At 35.8% G+C, this 27,125-nt stretch overlaps 1 protein-coding gene across 1 annotated transcript in view; it reads right to left on the bottom strand.

Moving 5' to 3' along the window:
* The window catches only part of SOX6 (SRY-box transcription factor 6), a 384,265-nt gene that overhangs the window by 318,978 nt on the left and 38,162 nt on the right, over positions 1-27,125 (bottom strand). The window contains exons 2-3 of the mRNA XM_088018068.1: positions 25,703-25,943; positions 3,977-4,184 (exon numbers count right to left, since the gene is read on the bottom strand). Of these exons, the coding sequence (XP_087874194.1) occupies positions 3,977-4,184; positions 25,703-25,939 (445 nt within the window). The 5' untranslated portion in view covers positions 25,940-25,943. The remainder of the gene's footprint in view (positions 1-3,976; positions 4,185-25,702; positions 25,944-27,125) is intronic.

Raw genomic sequence — 27,125 nt, 5'->3', positions numbered from 1 at the left:
TATATTAGACATTGAATTAGAGTTCATTTTGTATATATCCTATACCTCTTACAAGAATATGAACTCTTTAAAGTTAGAGACTATTTTATTCATTACGGGTGCCCCATATTATATAGCATAAGGGTTCTAAACCTAGGATCCAGAGGCCCCAGGAGTCCATCTACAGGATTCAGGGGGCCTTGGATGGTGAACCTGGACGGAAAAATTCTTTTTCACTAACCTCTAATTGAAAATTTGCACTTCCTTAAATTGTGGATACAGGCAACAAACCAGAAAATATTCATAGTATTTGTGATACTGTACCCAATAGAATTACAGTATATTTTTATATCACACTGTACTGGTTAGTGATATCTCAAAATATCTTTTGTGTTTATCACTACTTTAAAATTTTGATATTTTGAGTCCCTTCATTAGATCTTGTTGTTTGATGCATTAATAAAGCAGCATTTTCTACCATATCACAAAATTTTAGAATTATTTAATATTTTAATGTAACTCATTTTCTCTGTAATTCTGTGGATTTTACTTTGTGCATTTAAACTAAGAAATAACCTGTAGTCTTCACCGACTACCAAGGAAATCCATGGCCAAAAAAAATGGTAAGAATCCCTCGGTTCTACTACCACCTTGCAAAATAAAAAGAAAACTTGTAGAAAAATAATCATGATACTATGTAGTTCTTGGTTAGGGCTATTAAAAAAACATATATGATGAACTATGAAATATTGTATTAGCATATTGTTCATAAAAATTCATAGAGCTTTGGTATTAGAAAAAGACCAATCTTCTGTCCCCTAGCCCTATTAAAATGGCAATTAAGATTGCCACACACCTCCAAGGACAATTTATTATCTTCCAAAGAAGATTATTCCATACATGGACAGGTACAACTGTGACACAGTTAATTTTGTTATAAATGATAATCTGGTTCCTTGCAACTTCTTGTTACTGATCTTCATTCAATCCCTATGGAACTACATAGAATAAACCCAATCCTTCCTCCACATAACTTTACTGTTTAAAGACAACCATCGGGGCGCCTGGCTGGCTCAGCTGGTTAAGCGGCTGCTTTCGGCTCAGGTCATGATCCCAGGGTCCTGGGATCGAGCCCCGCATCAGGCTTCCTGCTCAGCAGGGAGCCTGCTTCTTCCTCTCCCTCTGCCTGCCTCTCTGCCTACTTGTTCTCTCTCTGTGTGTCAAATAAATAAATAAAATCTTAAATAAATAATAAATAAATAAATAAAAATAAAGACAACCACCATGTCATCCTTCATCTATTTTCTCTGGGATTAATATTACTAGTTCATTCAACCATTCCTCCTCTTATTATATAATTTTATGTCTGTTATCATCTCAGCTGCTCTCCTCTGAGACTATCCCAATGTTTTTTAGTCCCTCTTAAAGTGTGGTAATTCTCAACTCAACACCATAATTCAGATGCATTGTATTGAGCAGGGAGTTCAATGGGACTACCAACTTCGGAATGCTACATACTGTAATTCCAGTAATGCTGACTGAGACAGCACTACCAAATTTTTGCCAATATTCATCATGCTGACCCCAGTGTACTTTCTTTAAAACTCATTAAGTTGTTGTTTTTTTTAATTCATGCGTCTGCTATTTGAATTTCCTTCAGTAATTATTTGTGCAGCTAGGAGTTTTGGTCACAATCTCTGGACTTAACAATAAGATCTATTAAATTTAATCTTGATGGGTTAGTTTTAAGTTCATATTTTCAGTTTGTCAAAACCTTTTGAGTTTTGTTTCTTTCATAGGTTTTATTCAGTGTTCCTCCTAGATTTGTAGACTCTGCAAGTTTGATGAGCATACTTTTATCACTTCATATTTATACTTAATATATTATATACATTAATACACATTAAAAAAAGCCTGAAATTCTGATGCCTAAAATGTATATATTACAGAAAACAAAGTTCAGTGAAGTACATAAAAACATTATTTGATAGTAGGAAAAATAGTGATAAAGTACTCTTAAATGAGAAGTCTCATCTTGCAAGTGCCTCTCTTGTATCAAATCTTTAACACACAATAATAAAGAGGAAGAACAGAAAACTAACCATGACTTGCAAGAGAAAAATTATTTTAAATTTCCTAGGAGTTCACACTGGAAAAAAAAATCATCACAAATCAGTTTCTTTATTTTTGCATGAAAGAGCTCTCGAAAGAATTTTGAAAACCACTTTCTTATAGAACTAAACCATCTTTTTTTGTAAATCATAATTAAAATAATCTAGCAATATCACTTATTCAGATTATTGATCTGACAGCTTCATTTATTCTAGAACATATCCAAGTAGGGGAAAATAAAGTGTCTGAGCAGCCAGAAGTCCACAAACAAAAGATCATGTATATTACCCAGAATCTCTCAGCAACTCACCCAGACATATATGTTTATATTTTACTTATCATCCAGGGGTTGTGATCATCTATTTTCATAATTTATAAATGAAAAAGAAACAAATTAGAAATTATTCTCAACAATGCAAAGAGTAACAGCCTGCAATCTGATATTGAAGGAAGAGAACCCAACATACACACAGACACACACGCGCGCGCGCACGCACCAAAAGATACCTATATCAAGCAGACACAAGAACTCAAAAGTCTCATAATTGCAGAGAAATAACCATAAAGCCAAATAGTCCTAATTATCTCTACGATCTCTGGGGGCATCATTACGTTATAGCCTGATAAAATAATTGACATTTATAATATGATAACCATCACAGTACCCCAAATTTATGTAGTTTACTGCTCATATGAGACTTATACATTCATTATTATAGTTAATTCTCAAAATGTTTGAGTTACCCAGTCAAGTATTAGTGCCACACCAAATTTTAAATTTTGTGGCTCAGGGAAACTGAAGAACTTACCCAGGGTCACTTAACTATTAGAGAGGTATTGGAGTTCACAGTCTACTGCACCATGACCCTGCATCATCAAAAAATATTTACATTTTTGTGCCATATCATCTGATTGGTAAGTCAGGGAGGTGTGTGATACATTTTAGAAACTTCCTTTTGTGCTGATGTGGACATATCCACAGAAATTAATTTGAAACTTTTAAACTTTTAAGCCCTTATAGGAATAAAATTAAGTTACATGAAAAATTCCCTTATATCCCCATTTCTCGACAGTGCCACAGAACTCTAAATTTCACTTACAGTGTTAGCAATAAATCCAGAACCATTAACTACCCTACATTTCAAAGTCTAAAATCTGCACATGAAGAACGAAAGAACATATATAGTACAGTAATCACTTAGACTTGATTTATTTAATTTAAAAATATTATTAGAGTCCTCTCTCATGTTTTTTAGGACCTAGGTGAACCTAAGTGAACCTAAGAACATCTCCTGAGAGAGTAGAGAAGGTGGATGTGGGATGATGCAATAGATGTCATGTGTCACAGCACTTCCCTCTTGAGCATTTAGCTTTGACAAATTAGAAACCTCAACTCTCAATTCTACAACATTTGGAGGTTAAAGAATAATATTTATAAATTTGTAATATTTATAAAAAAATAAGGAGAAATAAATTAGTTTTGTTCTTATTTTTGTTTTATTTTCTTTTCTTTTTAAACAGTTGATCTTTTCACAATAAAACACTATCCATCAAAAGGAAATAAGGGAGAAAAAATGAAAAACAAAGTTGCAGCTGCAAAAGTTCCCATACTACACCTTTTTCCAGGGTAAAGCTTGCAGTCTGTTTAAAACCTTGATTTGTTATCATAAGAACACAATAAAATGCACAAAGTTTTAGAAAAATGGAGCTATCTGCTTAATACTCTCAATGGATCACAATCGGCCATCACCATGGTAACCTCTGAATAACTTTTTCCTAGCTAGTGCCAATTATGCACTGCTTTGGCCCTTGAAATCCCACTCAGTTTTTTTAAAGGCCTGGAATCTTTGAAAGAATAAAGCCCAACAGTTAAGTTCACACATACCCTCTTGTTCAGTCCGAGTCATTTCCTCAAGCTTCTTCTGTTTCAGTGTGTCCACCACATCGGCAAGGCTCCCTTTGCGGCGTTCTGGGGTTCCAAAAGTAACACTGCTCATTATCTCGCGGTCCCGACTCCCTTCGTCAGGCTTATGTGGTGAGGTAGAGGTATTTCGGAAGGAATACAGGGAACATAACTTATTATTCTCTGACTCCTAGAAAAACAAAATAAAATAAAACCATTAGAACATTTGTTTCTTTGCATACCGTTGGAGAAAAATCCCAAACTCAGAATAACAGCATAGGAGGCTTAGATGGACAAAAAATATGAACCATCTCTGCTTTAAAAATACTAAACATTAAAGAAGCAGTTATTTAAAAAACTCTCCTGAAATTGAAGATTAAAACTGTTTATTTTTTTTTAATTAGAAACCAACCTAAGTGTTTCAAACCCTTAATTTTAAAATGGACACTTTGACTTCTTATTCATTTACAACCTTCATTTAAAATAGTTCGGATTCAATTATTAAGATTGGCAAAGTTTTTCTTTTAATTGGCACTTTCGTTAAATGCTCTTCCCACAGCCTAAAAAATATGTACGTCACAGTAACATTATCCTTGAATTTAGAAATAGAGAAATTAGCTTCAATATCCAATGTTAATTATTCAACAGAAAATATATAAAATATCTAAATCAGTGCCAGAAAGTTCACCAACCTGAACATTTTTGTGTGCTGGGGTTTGAGGAGAATCATTTTTTTCCCTAGCCATACATCTTTCAAAGTTACAAAAACCTCTTTCTATTCCTTATCTTTACCACTTACACTTTAACACATAGTCACACACATTTAAAAGTGGTTTTGTTTTTATGTTTGTTTGTTTGAGTGATTGTTTTTAAAAGGACAAGTCTGCTACAGAAACATCTGCACAAGAATTACTTCACAATACAGAGAAGGTAGCTAACTGGGAAGAGGGTTAGATCCATCTGTGAGGAAAAAAATGCAAAACTGAAATTGAAAATAATAAGCACCTAAAAGTTTATAGGAAGAAAATGTTTTTACAGCTCTCTAAATCAGAACTGAGGGTTGGAAGCAACTGTTATTTAGCTACAGCCCATCAGTAATCTTACATTCACCTCATCTGTCTGGGCATGGGTATTCTCTTGCCCAATAAAACATCATATGAAATAAATAAAGCATCTGGCGTTTGTGATTCTCATCAGAAGCATGAACATCTTAACTGCTCCTATATCTCTCTCCCCCTTCACAAAGAAGCCCAGCAAGCTTCAAGAACTAGAGGAAGAAACAGGAGGCAAAAGTTACGGTAATAACTGGTGGGAAAGGGGGAGAAAAGAATAAATGGAGCCTAGACAAGTATAGGTTTCAAGATAACTGTACCCGATAAATGCTAGGCAATTAGTATTTTTGTCACTGTAGAAGATTAAATAAAACTTGTTTTCAGGGCTGTTGGGAGCATATTATGAGATAACATTTGTAAAGCACTAGGCACAGGACTGAGCTCTTAGGAGGTGGTATTTAATAAGTGGTGGGTACCATTATTCTGATGGAAGGAGCAGATCTAAGGATGGAACCAAGGCAGTTCTCTTCCTCACTGGACCTAAGGAATTGTTTAGTAAAAAATGTTATGACTCTTAAAGTAAATTGCATACTGTGAAGCCTGAGTATATACTAAAAACCATTGAATTGTATACATTAAATGGGTAAATCGTGTGGTATGTGTACTATATCTCAATAAAGCTGTTAAAAAATATAGTAAGGCAAATCAGTCTTTTTTTTTATTCCCAGTACTAGCACAATGCTTAGCACAGAACAGATGCTCATTACATTTGTACTGAAATAAATTGAAAAGGATAAAATAAATGGAGTAGTGCAGGAAAGAGAGTTCTTCTTTACCTTGCTCCTAGATCTGGGAAAGATTTTTTATTTCATTTAATGTTTACAATAACTCTATTGAGTAATGCAGAGGAACCCCTTCTTTTAGATACCAGTCACGGTTAGTACATGACTTCTTGGGATGGTCAGTTCATTCTTTGCTTTGTGCAAATGAAAACTCAGAAATGGGGGCACCCGAGTGGCTCAGTCAGTTAAGCGTCTGCCTTTGGCTCAGGTCAAGATCTCAGGGTCCTGGGATCGAGCCCCACGTTGGGCTGCCTGCTCAGCGGGGAGTCTGCTTCTCCCTCTCCCTCTGCCCCCTGCCATGCTCTCTCTCTCTTTCATTCCCTCTCTTTCAAATAAATAAATAAATAATCTTAAAAAAAAGAAAACACAAAAATGTGTTTTCCAAAGCCGTTTTGATCTCTTAGTAACGTCCTTATCAGAAATCTGACCTAGACTTTTCTGAACCAGTATCACCATTGGATCAATCATGCTTCCATCACTTTCATTTCAAGTGCAAACTAGTCTCATATCATAGCCTATAAATCAAAAACAAAAACAAAAAAAACTCTGACTCAACCTAAGAGATTAAAGACCAAGTCAAAACAACAGTCATGTGGAAGTGGGTTACCTACAAATGAGCCACCATTGAACATACTAAAAAGGGCTTTGCCATCACTCCTAAATTGAAATAGAAAGACATTAGGAATGGCTCTCCTGCCTGAGGAACAACTTTAAGTTCTCCTCAGTTGTCCTCAGAGCATTTAGGCTTCATACAGTACCATTTTTTTCTGTCAGGTCTAATTTTAAACAGTTTTATTTACTCATGTCATTTGTGAGATAGACTGCTTTCTTTGTTTGTTTGTTTGTTTTAACTTAGGGGAATGTAGCCACCGCCATCCTACATCACAGACAATCACCATGGGTTCCCACACCAATGACCCACACTGTCTTCAGTCCCATAATCTGTGCAAAATGGCTCAACATTTCCAAAAAGCAGAGAGCAAGAAACTGAAAAGTCATGATTTTTCCAAAAAAGGGACAAGAACTACTTGCAATATGTCACCAGGCACCAACTTAGGCAGTGGATAAAATCATCAATGGCGTAAGTAATCTAAGTCATCTTATACCACTCTTAGGAACAAGGGAAAGGTGCAAATTTTACCATTTCTGGCCCTCACTTTTTAACTTTCTAAAACTTAAGGAATAATGGCCTCTCATGAATGGAGGCCTATAGGCAATTCATCTGTGTTAAGTCCAAACACTTACAACGAAGACAGTACTGTTGGATAAAAGACAGTAATACCAAATTAGAAAAAGAAACTTAACAAAGGATCTCTAGGGTTTTTTTTTTTTTTTTAAGGAACTAGGCAATTTTTAAGTAAGTTTTCTTAAGGGAAAAAAGTTCAACTTATTATGTAATTTCCTAAAAATGAAACAGGTCCTATGAAATATCAGTTTGAGGAAAGATGCCCAATGATAATATCTGTGGTGTCTTAATGCATGTCACCGCTGCATAGCTGTGGAGAGATTTGAGACAGTATTTCCCTAAAGCAATGGTTCTCAAACTTCAATGTTTACAATTCCCTAGCAAATATGTTAAAATGCAGATTCCCTCACCTCCCTCTATACCCCCCAAGGGTGGGGCCCAGGAATATGGAGTTTGATAAACATCCCAAGTGATTTCAATGTATAGGTCCTTTCATTCTGATGCATCCCCTTTAAGAAACATTGATCCCTATGAAAGCAATGAAATAAATGCTTTGCCTAAATGCTACAATATGGGTATAATTATGAAAATTTTTAAGAAGGCTGGTTAGTTTTAATTTAAAAAAAATAACATAAAGGAGATTACTTCTCTTCTTTTGTTCTTGTGAAAACAATCACTGTACAACATGACTAAACAAATGAACATCACAACAAGCAAAGCATATGGGGACTGAGTTAGTATTAGTTCATTCAGAGGCAATTTACTATAAATTTATTTTCTCTCAACCCCAACCTCAGTGGCACCACCAAACCTAACAGTGAAGATAATTTTTGAAATATTATTTAAAAGGATCCCAGTCCCAATACAAGAACTAAAGCAACTTTGGTTCAGATTATCTAAAGAGCTTTTTGCTGGAAATCAATTAAATACAATACAAAATGATATGCAGGTGCCTGAAAAAGCACACAGTCGTACAAAAAAATAGTCATTAGGCAAAGTTTCTAGGAGACACAAGCAATTTTCACAAATTAAAAACATTTAATTAAGATGTTTCCATGTTTGAAGGGGATAGAAAAGTAAATATTAAAGACAAAACATGTGAGGTGATGGATGTCAACTAAACTTATTGTGGTCATCATTTCACAATACATATGTGTGTCAAATAATTACGTTCTACACTTCAATACAATGTTATTTGTCAATTATATCTCAATAAAACTGGAAAAACATTTTAAAATAAATATTGCCCAAATCTTTCAGAGGTTGTTATTCAAAACATTGCTCAGCAGTGGCAACAGAAAGACGTTAGACTTAAATCGCCTTCTCATGGTACTGTGAATATATCAAACACACGCAAATTTTTGAGCTTTTGTGCTTCGTGTTCCTTTCCTCTAGAATGTCCTACATTCTTTTTGACTATTCACTCAACCCCCTCCTCAAAGCTCAGATCAAATTGCGTTTCAACCTTGAAGTCCTATCTGACTATACTGGGCCTCACTACCCTCCTACCCCCTGAACTATACATTGAAGCACTTAATCAGAACCACACAACTTGGCACTTAATAATATACTAGAATAAATTATTCATTATTATTTTACATGTATTAGTCATATTTGCAACGAAATTTTAACACTTGAAGGATTAGGGCCATGTCTCATGTTTCTTCTACATACCCCCCAGAGCACCCATCAAAATGTTAAGTACATCATCAGCTGCTGAACTTAAAACAACTACTCACCAAATATGTCAAAAATAATTTAAAAAATGAGGCTAAGAGTAAAGATTTGTTCTAATAGTGGCAGGATTGCTTATTTAAGCAAAATATTGAGAACTGAAATATTAAAAAAATTAAGGATTCATTTAATAAAAGATGATATAGCTACACAATGGAAAACCACATAGCCATTAAAAACAATATTATTTATGTTGAAAATAGAGTTGTTTATAATGATGGACAATTACGGGCAACTTACATGTCCAATTTTAGGGATCATTCTGAGGGCATTAGGGTTTCATCCAGAGGGTAGAATAATTTGAAATTATTGAAAATCCTATTTTTACAGAAAATGTAGTGACATGTGGGAATATTCATAATGTATTTTTGGTAAAAAGTGTGTTAGTGAGAAACAGCAATGTACTTTTTTTTAGAAAAAATTATGTACAGAAGAAAAGACACCAGAATGTCCAACAAAACGTTAATGGTCCTCTGAGTGTTGGGATAATAGGTAGTTCTAATTTTCTTTCTTGAAGTCATCCATATTTTGCAAATGTTCTATTATAAATACTACTTTTAAACAGAAAATAAATATTGTTGTCAAGTTTGAATATCAATACCAAAAAAGATGTTGTAGAAATAATCCATTTACAAGGCAGATGTATTAAATGGGAAAAGGGATATATTGTATCATTTAGTACATGAATTCAATTTTGTTGCATGTGTGCATAAGGGTAAATGTGGCTACAAAACAAACCAAAAACTGGGAAGATATATACCAAAATATTTATAGTGATTTCTAAATGGTGATGAGATTATTGATAATTTTTATTTCCTTTTACTTTATGTTTTCTAATTTATCATTGATGAACACATTTTTATGTAATAAAGAAAAACAAAAATAATTTTATAAAGAGATGCTTGAAGGAAATATAAAATAGAATTTAACAGAAAAATATTTGGCCCTCTTGAAGATGTCTAGAAACTTAGTGTATTATAATCTCCCTGTATTGAACCCAGAAAAAATAACCAAGTTTTCTTTCCTTGGCATTTCTGCAGCAGATGGCTCTCAAATAATATTTTCTAATAAATTGAATTATTTCGAAAGGAATCCTTGCATCAGCTGAAATCTGGATCCTTATCATTATCACCCACTGTTTCCCATTTGCCCTCGAAAGATACACAAAATCAATCTATTTCCTCTTTCATGTTAGAGTTATTCAAATATCTGAAGGGAGGGATTGAATTAATAGTTCTTTTCTAGGGGACACTCCTCCAGTTTCTACACCCATTTCCCATTTGACATGGTTTCCTGACCCTTCGTCTTTCTCCTCCGATTCACTCCAGCTTCTAGATGTTGTTTCTTAAGATGTGTTGCCAAGAACTGAATATCAAAGTTCTGTATCTTCGTTTTCAGCAAGAAAAAAAGTAACAGAAGGTTATGCAGCTTCCCTCATGTCACACAGGTAGAACTGGCAGAACTAGTTTAAAATCCAAATGTGGGTTTTCTGACTTCAGATCCAGTGCTTTTCCCATTCCACAGGGCTATAATAAAATTGCTCTCAACAGGAAAAGATGCCATGATTCCAATAACACCTACCTTCTAAATCTTTTTGTTACCTTGCATTGCCAGAGAGGAACTTTACCTATTTTGAGACAGGAATTCTACTTTGTTATTAACCTAATCCAAGAGTTACCAAGAAGTACCTTGCATTGGTTATCTCTTATATAAAAATCATCCTAAAACAGTTCTTAAAACAACTATAATCATTTATCTTTACTGGTTTCTGTGAATCGGGAATTCGGGAGAATCTGGTCTGGGCGGTTCTGTCTCAGGTGTCCTGTGAGGTTGCCAGTAAGTCAGTGGCTAAGGTTTGGCGCCATCTCAAAGGCTTGTTTATTCACAAATGCGAACATGTCAAGAGTCTGGGGCTGGAAGCTGGGGTTTCTTGGACATCTTCTTCTATCTCTATGTGATCTCTTCACATGATCTTTTCTCTCCAGGATTTCAGCTTCAGACTAGTTGGGACTTCTTACATGATAGTTCAGGTCTCCAAAGGTGCATGCCCCCAGAAAGAGCCAGATGAAAGCTGTATCACTATTTCTAACCTAGTCTGGGGAGTGATGCCATGCAACTGTCAGTGCAATCTATTCACTAGTAAGTCACCAAGGCTTGCACATAGTCAAGGGCGTGGGACTTAGACCCTGCCTTTCTACAGGGTGGAGTTACAACTATATCCTCAAATAGTTGCTATAAGAAATGAATACTATATAAAGCGCTTAGGACAGTGTCTATCACCTAAGTACTCAACATATGGTAACTCCTCGTTATTAAATTTCAAACGTCCTTTGTTCAATTGTCTTGTGTTTCAATTTTTAATTCTGAAAAATCCAGTCATGATGACCATTTTTTTTATTCTTGTTCATCTAAGTGTAATAATAAATACTAAATGACATTACTCTCTTCAATATCAATGCTCAAAAATCACCTCCTTTATAAAGTCATCCCAAACTAATTCCATCAAGATCTCACCCCTCACAAAACCCCAGTAACCTTATCATTTGAAACTAGCTTTTTCTAGGGATACTTACTATCAATTCCCACTTAACCTAACTGCATATGGATTATCTCCATCCTGTCCTGGAGCAGCTACAGTACACTATTGCTCTAATTCGGCTGGGCTGCCAACTGCACCTTGACCAGGAATATGAACAGGCAGTCATAACTGCAAGCAGAGGAGAGCTGTAGGCTGGCGTTGCAAAAGTCAGATAAGGTGTCAGGAACTGAGACAAGCAGAGACCATAGGTCAGGAATGGAATCTTGCCCTACATAATAGAGTTGAAACAGGTGGAAGTCATTGCTGCTGGGAGAAATGACTGGGAAATGGCCTCTCTAAGCAGCTGCATGAATCAACTTCCCTACCTGCTGCCCAACATAGATGCAGGGACAGAATATTACCCTCTCTCCCCCTTTCTTTCACCCATTAGCAAGACTGAATTAAATGTGTTCACTCTTACTGCATTGTATGCTGTCATTTTGTTTTTGCTTTTGTTTGCCATTTTAGTTATACTGCCTTTCCAATTACAGCTTTATCCTCATTTTAGTCTACCCTCCCTCTAGATAAGATTAATTGGGATATCAAATTATAGGTTTGTCCCTGATTTCTGACAGCCCCCAATCTATAGCAAGCTTCCGTTTCCTTAAACCCTATTCCAGATCACTCAAACAAAGCCCAAATCCTTAAAAATGTTCTTTTGAATACTCTCTTACTGAGTCAGTCGATGGTTCTCCGTGGTGTGTGTTCTCCCCACTGTAATGTGTCATAAACCCAATTTGTTCAACTACAGGCGTGTTCCTGGTAGTCTTTAACTGAAGGGAATTAATGGGATGCGATGTCTGTAAAGAAATTAAAAACAATAATAAAACCAACTAAAAGTTGGTTTTGTTCATTTTAAATCACTGTGTACTAGCAACTCAGCCATGTCAGTGATCAATCTTCTCTGCCAGAACAGACGGCTCCACACCCCTCCTTCTGTATGTACTGCATTTTATATATTTCAAGTTTCTGTTAAGCATTCAAGTTATATCACACAAATTACATGTATACATGTATTGTAATATATTATATTAAGCTATATTTTATATAAGTGCTAGATATGTACTGCTTTTTCTGATTCCCCACTTCAAACAACTCTTTTTTGTTGGACCAAAAACTACCTGCCAACAGTACTGTATAAGACGCAGACTACTTCAGTATTATTAGGTGACTGACAGATAAAGCTTTACCTAATCTAGGTTCCAATTACTTCTTGCTAACAAAGGAAATCTAACCTTTTTAATATGCTGAAAACTAAATTGCTGACATTCATAGATTCTTTCTCAGAGGAAAAAGTATGTTTTTCTCTAATGTGACATATTTTAAGGAAAAGCATTGGTTTAAAGAAGCTTACATAAATGAAAATACTGAATTTGGTTCCAATTAACAACAGATTATTCCTGATAAAAGTATCATTAAGTCTAATAGTAAAACAAAGTTTTATTCTTTTTCTCTTTTATTAAAACTGATACTTGGTAGAATATGTTAGATTTATATAGCATTCTCAAAGTTGGAACAACATCATGCCACTTTGCACTATTATTATAGTGTTCAATAACAATAAATTTATTCATGATGTGTCAAAATATAAATTAATTACCAATATTTGCTGAAGTGTCATGATTCCTAAAGTCTAAGAAATGAAAGCTATTGTTTTTAAAGTGCTTTTTTGATTCAAAGAAAAAAATTACAATAGTAAGTTTTTTTTTAAAGATTTTTTATTTATTTATTTGAGAGAGAATGAGATAGAGAGAGAGCATGAGAAGGGAGAGGGTCAGAGGGAGAGGCAGACTCCCTGCCGAGCAGGGAGCCCGATGCGGGACTCGATCCCGGGACTCCAGGACCATGACCTGAGCCGAAGGCAGTCGCCCAACCAACTGAGCCACCCAGGCGCCCCTACAATAGTAAGTTTTTAAAATGTCCTCATCACCATATTTAATAAATGGAAGTAAAATACAGAAAAAATATTAAAGTCTCCAAACCTGTCAAGACAAGCACATAGAAAAGCTTTGCCGCATCTATACACTATCAGCCTCACAAATAAAATCAGAATCTCAAGATTCAAAGGTCCTTAAAAATCCAATTGCTTAATCCCATCTAGTACTTGAATCCCTGTGCAGAAAAAGATGGTATAATAGTTAACAAAATGCAGGCTCCCTGGGCCAGATTTTGTAGGTAAGTCACAGCTTTTCCACCTACCTCCCATATTATCCAGGCAAGTTAACTAACTAACTTCTCAGAGATTAGAGTATTATATGACTTTTTGGTAACAGAATGGTAAGAAGACCTTTAAGGCAGGCAGGCCTGATGGTGAATTTACCAACACATGGAACGACATTCTATCAGGATCCAGCTATTAGCTGATTTCTGTGCCTACCAACTTTAGACAGTTAACTTTCATCTGGCAATTCATTAGTATTCAAACTACCATATGATATTCAACTTAAACAACACTACCAGGCTAGGCTGAATTGGGCTAAGACAATTTTAACTTTGAAGCCAAGAAAGTTAAAAGTAGCAAGAGACTTGGTGATGACAGTTCAAATTTTTCATTTTTGAGATGAGGAAATTGAAGTCCAAAGATATAAAGTGACTTCCCTAAGGTCACACAGCAAATTAGTGACAGAGATAAACATAGGCCTTCTATGAGGCAACATCCTTTCCTCTAAATTATGCTTCCTCTAAATAACCTCAGGGAAAACATTTCCACTAAATCAAGAATTTTTTGTTTATTTGTTTGCTTTTTACAATTTGAGGCACTGGGGAATAAGGGGCGTGATTATGCAGAAGGTAGAGAAGTATAATTGGACAAGTACTTACAGAGCAACTTTCTATGCATGGAGAGTCTCAAATGATTCCATAGAGCTTTTCTTATGAGATAACTACTTACTCTAGTGTCAAGTCTATTATCTTCGTGCTCTCCTCCTTAACAGTTTTTTCTGTTCTTCCCCATTTGAGAGATACCAGTGCACTCATGAAAATGACTGTGTATTTTTTATATGTAATCAGCAAAGCAGCTAGTGTGCTCTAAATGAACTGAAGGCTATGGTGGATGCTTCAATTAGATACACATCACTGGATCCAGGTATCAGTCAGCTCACCAGGAACCCATTTTGCATAACTATCATCCAAATGAGGAATAATGAAGAGCGCTTTGAAATAGTGGACAAACCCAGACATCAGAATTATGAAGCAGAAGCGAAGCAGGTGAAGTAAAAAACCTCCCTAACCCATACCAAAAACAGGTAGACAGCCTTGAAACTAGGACAGTCAAGGCACTAGGGACCTGTTTTGGACACTAGGTCAGACTGAAGAGGGAAGAGGACTGGTAGTATGACACAAGTAGTCTGTTGAAATGCGATTTAATCCAGCTTCTGGGAAACCTGTCCCTAACTCAGGACAGAAACTGGGATCATTGGAGGGGAAGGGGGTCTAACCATCATTCAAGGGTATTAGGAGAGCTTCAGGAAAAAATGGGATCTAAAACTTTTAGGAAAAAGTTAAGGTAATTGGGATTCACTAGGAAAAGGTAATGGGATGGTAAGTAAGCCCCCAGAAACAAATATTGGTATGATAATTAACTATGTCTTGGTTGTCTATCTAAAAATGATGAGGCTGGGGTCACATTAAAAAGAGCTCAGAGTGTGCACTTTCTATCTCACAGATCTTCATTTTTTTTTTTTTTGAGAGAGAGAGAGAGAGCATGTGCCCACACAGCAGGGGCAGGAGGGGCAGAGGGAGAGGAAGAGAGAGAATCTAAGCAGGCTCCATGCCCAGAGCAGAGCCAGATGTGGGACTCCATCTCATGACCCTGACATCATGACCTGAGCCAAAATCAAGTCTGACACTTGACCAACTGAGCCACCCAGGAGCCCCACAAATCTTTTTTTTTTTTTAAGATTTTATTTATTTATTCATGAGAGACGGGGGGCGGGGAGAGAGAGAGAGAGAGAGAAGCAGAGGGAGAAGCAGGCTCCCAAGGAGCAGGGAGCCCGATGCGGGACTCGATCCCAGGACCTCGGGATCATGACCTGAGCCGAAGGCAGATGCTTAACCATCTGAGCCACCCAGGCGCCCCCCACAAATCTTAATTTTAAGAAGTACCCGAGCCCAATCAAGGCCTATTAAATCCACTTGTTAATAGAGATTCTACTCTATTAACAGTGATGTCCTTCCATGGCCTTGTTGGCCCAGGAAAGAGCAACTAGAGAACAAACTACTCTCTCTGTCATACATACTGAGCCCTCACGACTGCTCTGGGGACTCAAACACCTCCCTCTTCATTGGCTCTTGCCCACTAAAAGTCCCAATTTAGAGAACTCTACCACAAAAGCCTTCAAATTTCCTTCTAATACATCAAATCCATGTAATGGCTTAACAAGAAACTCTCTGTAACCCAGAAATTTTAAAATAACATCTCCAGCTCTCTGACTTAAGTTTTTTAAAGATAGAAAAGTACAAAGAGACTAAAAATGATACCTCAGAGGCTGTGTTGCTAATAAGGCATCTATCTATCTATCTATCTATCTGTCTATCTATCTATCTATCTATCTCTATCTGTATGTATTTACATTTCCAGGAAAAGGGAAAGGAGGCACAAAAATGTCACTAATTTACCGCAAGGCAACAACAAGAAGTCTAATTCTGTCATCAGGTGCCCCCAATGTCTGGAAGTTGTGCATTGCTCTACCTGAAGGCAGCATACAACCTTGAATTGATGGCTCAGTTACAATCATAAAGTCCATGCTTTTTCTCTTCTCGGGGCGGCGGGGGGGAGGAGAGGTGGATGGGTAGGGAGGGAAGGTATGAATTTATATTTTTCTCTCTAATGTACAAATACCCAAAAACTCAGATTCAGATTCATTCCTTGCTCTACTGTGTCATTCCTCATGGATCCAAGAGAACGGCAGCCAAAAGGACAGCTAAATTCTAATCTTACTGTCAACTTCAAAAAGCTAAATAAATAAACCATAATCAACTTCACATATAAAATATATCAGTATAGGAACAAAACAAAAAAACGAGAGAGGTATCTTTGGTAGAAGCATACCAGGAACAAAATAATTAATACAGCTGAAGGCTACATATTAACTCTGAATTCAAGAGCAAAAATTTACTCCAATTTGTTCATGGATTACATCAGCTTAATCCTGGCTAACACAATCTTTATGTAAAAAGCTACTAATTTACTACTAAAGCTAACCAAAAAAAATTCCTAAATAACAGTTAATTGCGAAAAAAATAAAGCTCATTTTGTGTGTCCCAAGGTAAATGAATCTCTTCTATATACCACCATAATCTATCTATGCTTAAATGAGGGCACATTTCTTCCCAGAAGTTTGATGAACTTGAGAATATTGTATTCTAGGTACACTCAGTACACCAGCAGTGAAAACAAATCAGAGTTAAATTATAATGAAAGCAAAAGTTTACAAAATAATTCCCAATCATTTTATTAAATAAGGTATCCCATTTTCTAGGATGTTAATGAAATATAAAGAAGATAAATGAAATGCATAAATATTCATTTCTAATTTTTACCTGATTGTAAAATTTTATTAGCAAAGGTTTGTAATTTATACTTTGGATTTGAGAATGCAGTTTACACAGAGATATATTATTGAACTCAATTTGCATCACCTAGAAAAATAATGCCTAGAGGTCATGGGAATGCAATAATACCAAAATAATACTTAAAAGGTTAATAGTATAAAAAATAAATGTCATCACACTGAAAGCTATATTAACAAAAGCAATAATGGCTTGAAGTTGTTCTTTTAAAAGGTTACATTTCTCTTGGAAAGCAAGGAAAACTTATTGCAGAGGACAATCAAACAGTGGGATAATTTGCATACCAAGATAATTAAGGCACATTCATTAGACATGTTCAAGAAAGATTAGATATGTTCATGTAAGGAACAGAGTAGGCGCTTTCCTGCTTAATGCAGGTGGTTTGACTCAATAATCAAAGACAGCCCTTTCAATGTCATCCCTGAATGATTCATTATGTTAAAGTTGCCTTTATGGAAAGCAACCCTCTCCAAATTAGTATAAGAAGGAGAGCAGGAGGAGTGAAAACTATAATCCCATCTTCCTCCTTCCAAAGCAGAATGTTCCCTGTCATAGGGACCACCATCTTATTCATGCTGATATAGAAGGACCTTAAGATTCATATCTCATTTTAATCATGAAAAGTTCAAATTAGTCACATAAAAGACTGCATGCTATATAATGTATACATTGCTTTCTACATGTTGCTTCAAAACCTTACAGGAATGTGCAGATTTCATTATCCAGTTATCATATTTCATTATAGTGATGTACTCAGATCACCACTTAGTAAGAAGGAATTCTATGCAAGAAAGTGTGTATTAATCAGAACCACCTATAGATTGTGGAGTTCTGCTTTAATCAGAAAATTATTGGGCTTTAATCAGAAAATTATGAGATCAGCTTCCATGGATTAATACTGACCAATTTGACAAGAAGTCTACCTTAAAAAAACAAACAAAAATCTTCTGAATCCATCAAGGAAATAAAGCTATCTGGAACAGGCCTGGCTCAACCAAGCTGTTCTGCTAGACTACATCATCCCAGCTTTTCTATTAATAATCAAGTCTTATTTTAAATAATTATTGAAAAGTGGCCTTTCGTAAGTGCTGGAAATACTATATAGAACCCAAACTATACTTTGGTCATGAAGTATATTTATATGGATAGTAGACAGAAAAAAATCAAACACAGAAACAGCCCTGGCATCACTATGAGGTGTACACCAGCAGCATATTGGTGAAAGAAATGAAAACAAAATATTTATGAAGCATAAAGATATCACATAAAAATGAGGCAAATAAGGGGAATATTGGTTGAATCCCAGAAAAGATAATCCTTTTAAACATAAAGGAATGCTGTAAATTGTAAGTGAATGCCAGTCATGGAGTTTGTTAAGAGATTCATGTCATAGTCAGTGCTCTGCAAACTCCAGTCACTGGCTCTTATACAGCCTGAAAGATTAAAATAAAAATAAACATGGCATATCTCATCTCCTTGAAAACATTCTGTATATACAGTTTTATTACACTGAAAAAGAAAAGATACTAGGGCCTGATTTTCCTTGAACTGTCGAAATACAAAACAAATGCAAAAAGTCTTTGCACAGATGTAGCAAAGTACTGGATTTTTATATTTTGGCAGGTGCTCACTATGCAGCCCACATAATCACATGTTAATGACTGGAGTGTGTTAATCAGCATGCATACCTGATTCTTTCTTGCCCAAGGGGGAAAAAAGCCAACTATTCCAAAGCATGTTAGTGTTTCTACTTTTGATAAATATTTTGATAATATGCTAGGTAAAGAAAACTTTTCTAAAAAGTATATTTAAAGGTGTATTATATCATTAAGGTTAATAATAAAATAATTCCAATTTCCAAAAACATCAAGATATTTTCAAGTAGTATACCAGTATTCATTCTGTTTAATTTAAAGTACCCAGATTTGGGGAAGTTTTTTAAAGACCTACATTTTTTTTAAAAGATTTTATTTATTTATTTAACAGAGAGAGACACATCGAGAGAGGGAACACAAGCAGGGGGAGTAGGAGAGGGAGAAGCAGGCTTCCCCGCAAAGCAGGGAGCCCGATATGGGGCTTGATCCCAGGACCCTGGGATCATGATCTGAGCCGAAGGCAGATGCTTAACGACTGAGCCACCCAGGCGCCCCAAGATCTACATTTTTTTTAATAGCAGGAATGAAACAGTACACATAACCAGGGTATGGAAATACCAAGATGATCAACGTGTTAACACTAGACAACAGTAGTTGTCTATTTCACTACCCACACCATGCAATAAAATATGGTTTTACTTTTTGGTTCAAATCCTAAGTACATTCCTGTCATTAAATTTCTGAGAGAGGTTTAAAAAGAGACTACTGTTTGCTAAATACAGTTTCAAATTTACGGAAATAGGAAATCTCCCACAAGGCTTCCTGGAGAACGTTGTTTCATGACTCAGGGGACAAAGGTGGACATTTTTCACTTGTTACCAGAAGTTTAGGTTTGAAATTTACTTAAATTGAATGAATTCCAAAATCCTAAAATGAGAGGAGTGGTAACTAAATTTTCCAGGAAGTCTAACCCTTGCTAGTTTATGGATTCTTTTCCAGTGCTTCATAGACCAAGTAGGTACCAAAAAGATGCACACAGACCAAGTAGGTACCAAAAAGATGCACTTGCCTTAGATGCTAAGACTATAAAATAGGTCCAGGTGAACAAGCGGGCTTCACTACACTTTCTAAAGCACGGACTCAATAAAAGTGAGAAAATAAATTTCATTTGGGTGATACCTACTGTCTTAAATGACTAAATCTTACCAAAAACTGGCAAAACTCAAGTTTTTTAAATCTTTTAAAAGCTTACAAAATTAGAAAGATTCTAAAATTCTGTCACAACATAAATCATGGCTGAGAAGGATTAAATCCTCACTCAAAATTCCTGGACTATGTTATCATATAATGACAACAGCTTCAATCCCAGTCACAATACAAAGTTCACACCAGAATTTTTATGACTCAGTGAACTACATGGAACACTCCTGAGGTGATTAGCAACTTCTCTGGACTAAAAGCAAAAACGTCAGAAAGGAGAAACTGTTTGCAAGCAAGACAGTATTGTTCCTAATATTTATTAAATATCTCAACATGCCTATTACTGTTTTCTTTCAACTACAACAAAGGTCATTATTGGCAGCTTTTATTTACAGTGAAACACTATTTTTAAAACTTTTCTAAAAAATAAAATTCATTCAGGGAAATTTAAGTAGGTCTCTAAAATAAGCTCTGATATTCTGGGGCTCAGGGTCCAGTATGGTTATTTTTACTTAATTACATTAGTAATTAAAAGCCAGATGCATATAATCCCATTTTGACTTAAATTATATATCAATATAAGCATGCATGTAAAGTCCACAGACGCACATGTGTATAGAAGATCTCACTTAGAATCTTGTCATCACTTTGTGGATCTTGTAAGATATACCCTTGGTACACTGCCCACATTCCCATGGCCTACCCCAAAAGTCACCTGCAAACAGTTCCACCTTTTTTTTTTTTTTTACAAACAGCAGAAATTTATTTCTTACAGTTATAGAGGCTCAAAGTCCAAGATCAAGGTGCCAGCATGCTTGGCTTCTGGTAAGAGCCTCCCTCCACTCTTCCTGGCTCATACCCTCTCATTGTGTCCTCACATGGTAGGCAGTGCCGGGAAGCTCCAAACAATTCCGTCTTAAGGAAAAAGCTTCTGTCCTCACATGGGACGATTCTCTGTCCAGGAGCAAATCTACTCCCTCCACCCCTCCCTTGGTCTTAGCAATTTCATTTCCTGTTCATTCTTGACTAAATTTCTGCCCACACGACGAAATTCATGCCCACATGGCTTAAAATATTCTCCTCACCTTCTGTGTGAATCTTGCCTTCTTCAGACTCTATAGGAACTCAGAGAATAACCTCACTAACTGTTCACTCTTCCCTCCATAGCATCAAACTCTCACCGGTACTACTACCATAGTTTTCCTACTAGGTGTCCTTGTTTCTCCTGTTATCTCCCACAACCCCTTTGCTGCACAGCAGCCAAAAAACATAATCAAATCATGTTAGTCCCTTGTTTAAAATCGTCCAATGGCTTCCCCTTGCACTCGAAGTCAAGTCCAAACATCTCACTGTAGCCCACGATACCCCAAAGTCTCTGTCACCTGCCTGCCTCCTTGATTTCATCTCATACCATTCTCTCCCTCACCCACTCCATTCTAGCCACTCTGTTGTTTTCTGTTATTCAAATACACCTACCAAAAAGGCTGTTGCCCTTACTATAAACTCTAGCTGGGTGTCTTCCCTCCAGTTTTCACATAGTTGGTTCCTTCTCATTCAAACCTCAACTCAAAAGTCACCCCTTCAAAGAGGACTTCCAGACTGTTTAGTCGTTCTTTATCACATTTTATTTAATTTTCTTTATTCCACTTATCATTGTCTGAAACTGGCTCATTCTGTGAAACTTCTTTACTGTCTCTCATACTACTAGAATCTAAGTGCTATGATAGCAGGGCTCCCTTACTGTCTTATGCATAAGAAAGTTCCTGTATCTAGAACTTCGTAGGCACTATAGACTCAAGTAATCTTCAGCAGATAATCATTACACACAGTGTCATACTGCCAGTCACTAAATATAACCACAAAATGTTCCTTCATCCTTGTTAACATTGAAAAGAATGATACACTACACATTTTTTCCGTGAAAAAAATATGTGAATTTATTCCTATCTAATGAATCAGTCCTAATGAGAACAAAAACACATTTCAGGAGACAGTGTCAATATTCCTCTGGGAAAAAAAAAAAAGGACTGGTACACTAGTACACTGGTACACTCATACCATAATGAAAATAGTAGCGGTTGTATGTAATGAACAAGGATGGTGAATTTTTATTTACACCAACTTTTGAGCCTTCAAATGGAATTTGTCAATTAATACCACACACTAAACTTGAAATCAAACATTTTGGCATCTATAACATAAGAAATTATAATTAAAATCAGAATCTAAACTTCTTAATCTCAAATTGGTCTTTGAATGCCAATCTCTAAAATTTCTGTTCTCCTTTGCTTTATCCCATAATGAATTATTTTCTTTGTTCGAAACTGCGTGGTCTCATATTTTGTTGGAACACCACATCAAAATAATCAGAATTTCAACATTTCAAGATTTTTTTTCTAATCAGGAAGTGCGAATTAGCAGAACTTCTCTGCTTTGTCTTTACCATCTCTTACAGTAAAGCTCTTCTGTGGTCTTGATATTTCAAAGTAAAACCTTCCTGAACCCAGTAGATAAGAAACTTTTGGTGCCTGTTTCTAACTGTCCATGAGTGAAGGCCATTACAAAAAGTAAATAACAGTGGAAACTGAACAGTTGCTGGTAGAATTTTTGTTCTTGTTTTTTACTTTTACATTTTATTTCTCCACAGCTATTTTATGGGGTTCAATTACAATGGGTAATGAGTATGATCCATTGAAGAGAACTACCAAGTTTCACTTAACTTCATAACAATACTTTTGGATGTCATTTATTTGAAAGTAGAATGAGGTAAGATGTTTATTAAATTTTACTTTAGTCAAAGTCTCCCCTCAACAGACACACACATACACACACACGTATGCACACACACACATATACACTCTATATGTAGGTTTGTAGGACTGCCCAGAAACCTAAAATCCTTCTATTGTTTTTCTTCCCTGTAAAGAAAAATTGGCTGGTGATATGATACTTGCAGTGTAAGTCATTACAGGTCTGATGCTACAGTTGTTACACATTATTGAATCTATCGAATGAAAAGGGAGCACAAAGGGAATTTCCAAATGCAGCTGCTATTTCCCATTTGTTAAATCCTTTTATTATACCATATAAGTACACAGCTGGGAAATACTATAGAGTGGGAGTTAAAACAAAATATTTTGGCTTCCAGACATTCAAAATATACAAAGGCTCCAGTGGAAAGCAGTGCTTGATATCAAAAGAGAGTGAAAGTTTGAAAACATTTCTAGCAAATATGATTTCTTTTATACTAATATATAACATATTTGTAAATTTAAACTATTTTATACTTCCATAAATCCCTCTTAATATAAGTTTGGTAAGCAAATTATTAATATCTATTTTCTGACAAAATTTTAGAACATAAACCTTTGAGAATGACTCACTGAAGCAAATTGGCACTTGCCAAAATACAAACAAATTTTACTAAGGAAAATAAGTAACATGTTCTCTAAAGAAGTAAAATTTGAAGGGTATTATTTATGCCTCAACCTATATTTTCAGCTTCATTATTTTTATTTGTCCATGACTATATTTGCCACAAGTGGCAAAACAGATCTTGAACCCATCCCTTCTCTCTATCCCATCTACCTCTACATTAACCCAAACCACAACCATCTCTTACTCAGACTTCTTTTTTATTTTTTTAAAGATTTATTTATTTATTTGAGAGAGTGTGTGAGAAAGAGAGAGAGAGCATGTATGAGCGGGGGGGGAGGGGCAGAGGGAGAGGGAGAATCTCAAGCAGACCCCCTGCTGAGCACGGAGCCTGCCAGGGAAATCAATCCCACAACCCATGAGATCCTGACCTGAGCCAAAACCAAGAGTTGGATACCCAACTGACTAAGCCAACAGGTGCCCCTTACCTGGATTTCTGAAGTAGGCTCCCAACAGGTCTTGCTCCTTTCACTCTTGTCTCCCTCCCATCTATTCATACTATAGCCAGAGTGATCTATCTGCAACATTCTAAAACCCTTCAATGGTTTTTCATTACACTTAGAATCAAACCTCATTTCCATAGCGTTATCTATATGGTCTTGTTGGATACAGTCCCTACCTGTCTCTCCAACCAGATCTGATGCTACACTGCAGTCTCACTCATTACACTCCAGCCACAAAAACTATTTTTATTTTTAACATTTATTTATTTCAGAGAGAGCAAGGGGAGGGGCAGAGGGAGAGGAAGAGAGAGAATCCCCAGCAGGCTCCCCACTGAGCCTGAAACCTGATGCGGTCTCCATCTCAGGGCCCCGAGATCATGACCTGAGCTGAAACCAAGAGTCAGACGCTTAATGAACTGGCACCCCAAAGACTATCTTTCATTTCCTGATACTCGGCTATATTTTTCTCACCTCAAATATTTCATACATGCCGTTCCCTCTGCTACTTTTACTCTTCCTTCTATTCTTTGCCTGGCTTGTTCCTATCATCCTGAGGTCAGAGAAGGCATTCCTATCCATTCTAAATTAGGTTTATCCCATTATTTCTCACATAGCATTCTGTTCTTTTTCTTCCTAACACATATCACAATTTTAATTATATATTTATGTATGTGTATTTATTTAATTTCTGTCTCCCCTCCTAGATATAAGTTCCAGGAAAATGTAATCTTTCATGTTTTTTCACCACAATACAGCCAGCACCTAGCAGCATACTGACCCCAGAGAAGGTGCTCTATAAACATTTGATGAGATAAAAATAAAACATGGGCCTACTATCTTCTCAAAAAGCGAGTGGCAATGACCGGGTGTCTATTTCAACCTTGCTACCTTGGAGGTCCAAAAATGATTCAGTTCAATCAGAAAAACAGACTTTTAGTCTTGCCTTTTTATACTTTCCTCTCCCCTCCATGCAAGGAAAATAAATCTTCCAATGGATCTAACTGTATAATGACAACACCCCATGAACCTAAAGTTAGTCTAGAAAAGTCTTATTTTTCTTCCTTTCCCCTACTTGTCACCTACTGCTGCAGAGTGCTAGTTGTGTCTGCAAAATCAGCTGAAAAAGAAAAATGTCTGCTTCCATAATTTATAGAATCAAGTCTTTGACATTAAACATTTAGCACAGAGCAAGAATTTAAATACCTGCTATCAGTAGTAAAGGCGTTTTTAAATATGACCTTATTTTTATTAAAGAATAAAACTTTTCCTCACAGCCCACTTAAAATGTCTTTCATTAACATAACCAAAAGTTAAGAAACGTATAACAGGTTGTCAATTCCTAATCTAATAAAATACGTTAAGGTCAGTTCTAGATGTGAAACAATTGGATATTTTTGCTTTAAATTGACAATGCCACTTACTGTGGCTTCTGTTTTGATGGTTAGAGACAGATTTTTGCACGGGAAAGCTGCCTAAGATACTGCATGTATCTGATGTCTCTACCTTCAGGGAAAACTCCTACAGTCTGATTGAATGATACTCCGGAGCTTTGCACGTCCTTTTGAAATTAATATATAGGCACATAAGTGAGAAAAGCTTTATTATAAATCAAAAATGACCATTAAAAATGATAAACACCTGCATTTCCCCACTGAAGATGTATTCACCATATGACCTCATTCACATAGACAGGTTTGCTTAATATATATTTCAATGTTAATACACAGCCACACTTTATTTGATCATACTTATTTTGTGTCATTATCAAGTTCACCACCTTATTAAGAGATTCAGAGAATAAGATAACCAAACCTCTCCCCGAGTTAAATTAAATATCTATCTGCAACATTCTAATGGACAAATGGACAAAAATTAAATCACAAACCGTTTTCCAATTTTTCCCAGGTACTAGTGTATTAATAATATTAATAATATATACATGGTGCTTGTTTCACGACCTAAACACAAATAACTTTAAGATATGTATTTTGAGCTTTTTCTAAAACACCTATTTGTGATGAGGCCACACTAACAGCACACTTAGCAACAGCGGCCAGATTTTAAAAGCTCACCATTCTTTGCTGAGACGACAGAACGCTGTCCCAGTCAGCATCTTGTTGAATGGTATTGACAAGTGTTGGTAGCTCCTCAGAGTGAGGTTTGTTGTGCATTATGGGGTGCAGAGGCAGATGGGAGGCCACATGTTGATCACCGCCCTCTTCCTTTTCCCTTGAGATCAAATCTTGGGTCATTGCTTCCTCTCCATCAGCTGCACAGGCAAATGGAGAGGTGGCTTGCTTGGAAGACATTCTTCTGCAGAAGAAGGAAAGAACATGGATTCAAAAAGGCTGTCAATGACAGAAGAAGAAACAATCCCTTACATTTGACTAATTCAGAAAAAAAAAAAATAGGTTCTCTAACTTCAGGTTGTTTATGAGCTGCTCTAAACCACTTTGAAAAAGAACTTAGCTTATCTGTTCTACTCCCCCTCTCTGTTTTCAACTCAGCAAACCTCTTCCTAGTAATTGCTACACATCTTCCTCCTTAACAATCCACAAATGACATTTTCGAGGAATAAGTTTTCATAACATATAGTATACGTATGTGTGTATTTTTCCTCCCAGTTCTTCCAACTAGATTATCAAATTAGGTTGATGGCTAACAATGGGGAAAAAACTAAATAAATAAGTGAATGAACTGACAAATAAGCCAGTTTGGAGGATGATTTTAAAGTAGAAATATCCAAATTTCTCTTATGCTTTATGTGGGAACAAAAGAAGTCTATGTGAGAAAATACAATCAGGAGAGTACACAATACATGTTGAAAGTCCTAACCAAATTTGGTCTTGACTTCTTAGTTTATACCTTGTATTATGAGTGCCAGGGCCTAACATTGTTTAGTGTCAATCCGATCTTTTTTTAAAGATTTTCAAAATGTGTCAACTACTGTAACTTAACTTTTAAGTGACATATTGATCAAGTGGCTGAAAATGTTAGATTAGTCTTAGGGCAATTTTGTATCATTTGAATTAAATATATGAAATAACTATGCCTCTATTTTATATTAGAAAGTACCATACAAAATTCAAAGCATTTACTGTGAAAATAGTAAAATGCCTACTATACACCATATTTTTAAAACTGCAAAAACAATTACCAAACACTCATCTATGTACCCACAAGTAAACATCGACTGCATTTTGCACAAGGTCTCCATTCTGTGCTTTGTCAAGATGATTTTCTTAACAAAATGCTTAGAAATAAAAACACCAGAAGTTTATAACTTAAAAGAAAAGACAGTTGAGTATTTTTTCTAAAACTTTGTTGTTTTCAGTTTATAGCATCTTTAGCTCTAAAATTGCTGTGTAATGAAGGAATAAAATCTCCACCTTAATTGCTCTTTAACATTAATTGATTTCATACCATTTTTTTAAAAATGCACAAATCAGTTAACATAGGAAACCACATGAGCATTTTTCAAATTAGCAAATCATT

This window comes from Eumetopias jubatus, unplaced genomic scaffold (genome assembly GCF_037043125.1).
Source record: "Eumetopias jubatus isolate StellerSeaLion01/CBP00866 unplaced genomic scaffold, mEumJub1_p1.0 scaffold_13, whole genome shotgun sequence".
Classification (NCBI taxonomy): Eukaryota; Metazoa; Chordata; class Mammalia; order Carnivora; family Otariidae; genus Eumetopias; species Eumetopias jubatus.
The sequence above is the reverse complement of the archived record's forward strand: the minus strand, read 5'-3'. Positions and strand labels throughout refer to the sequence as shown.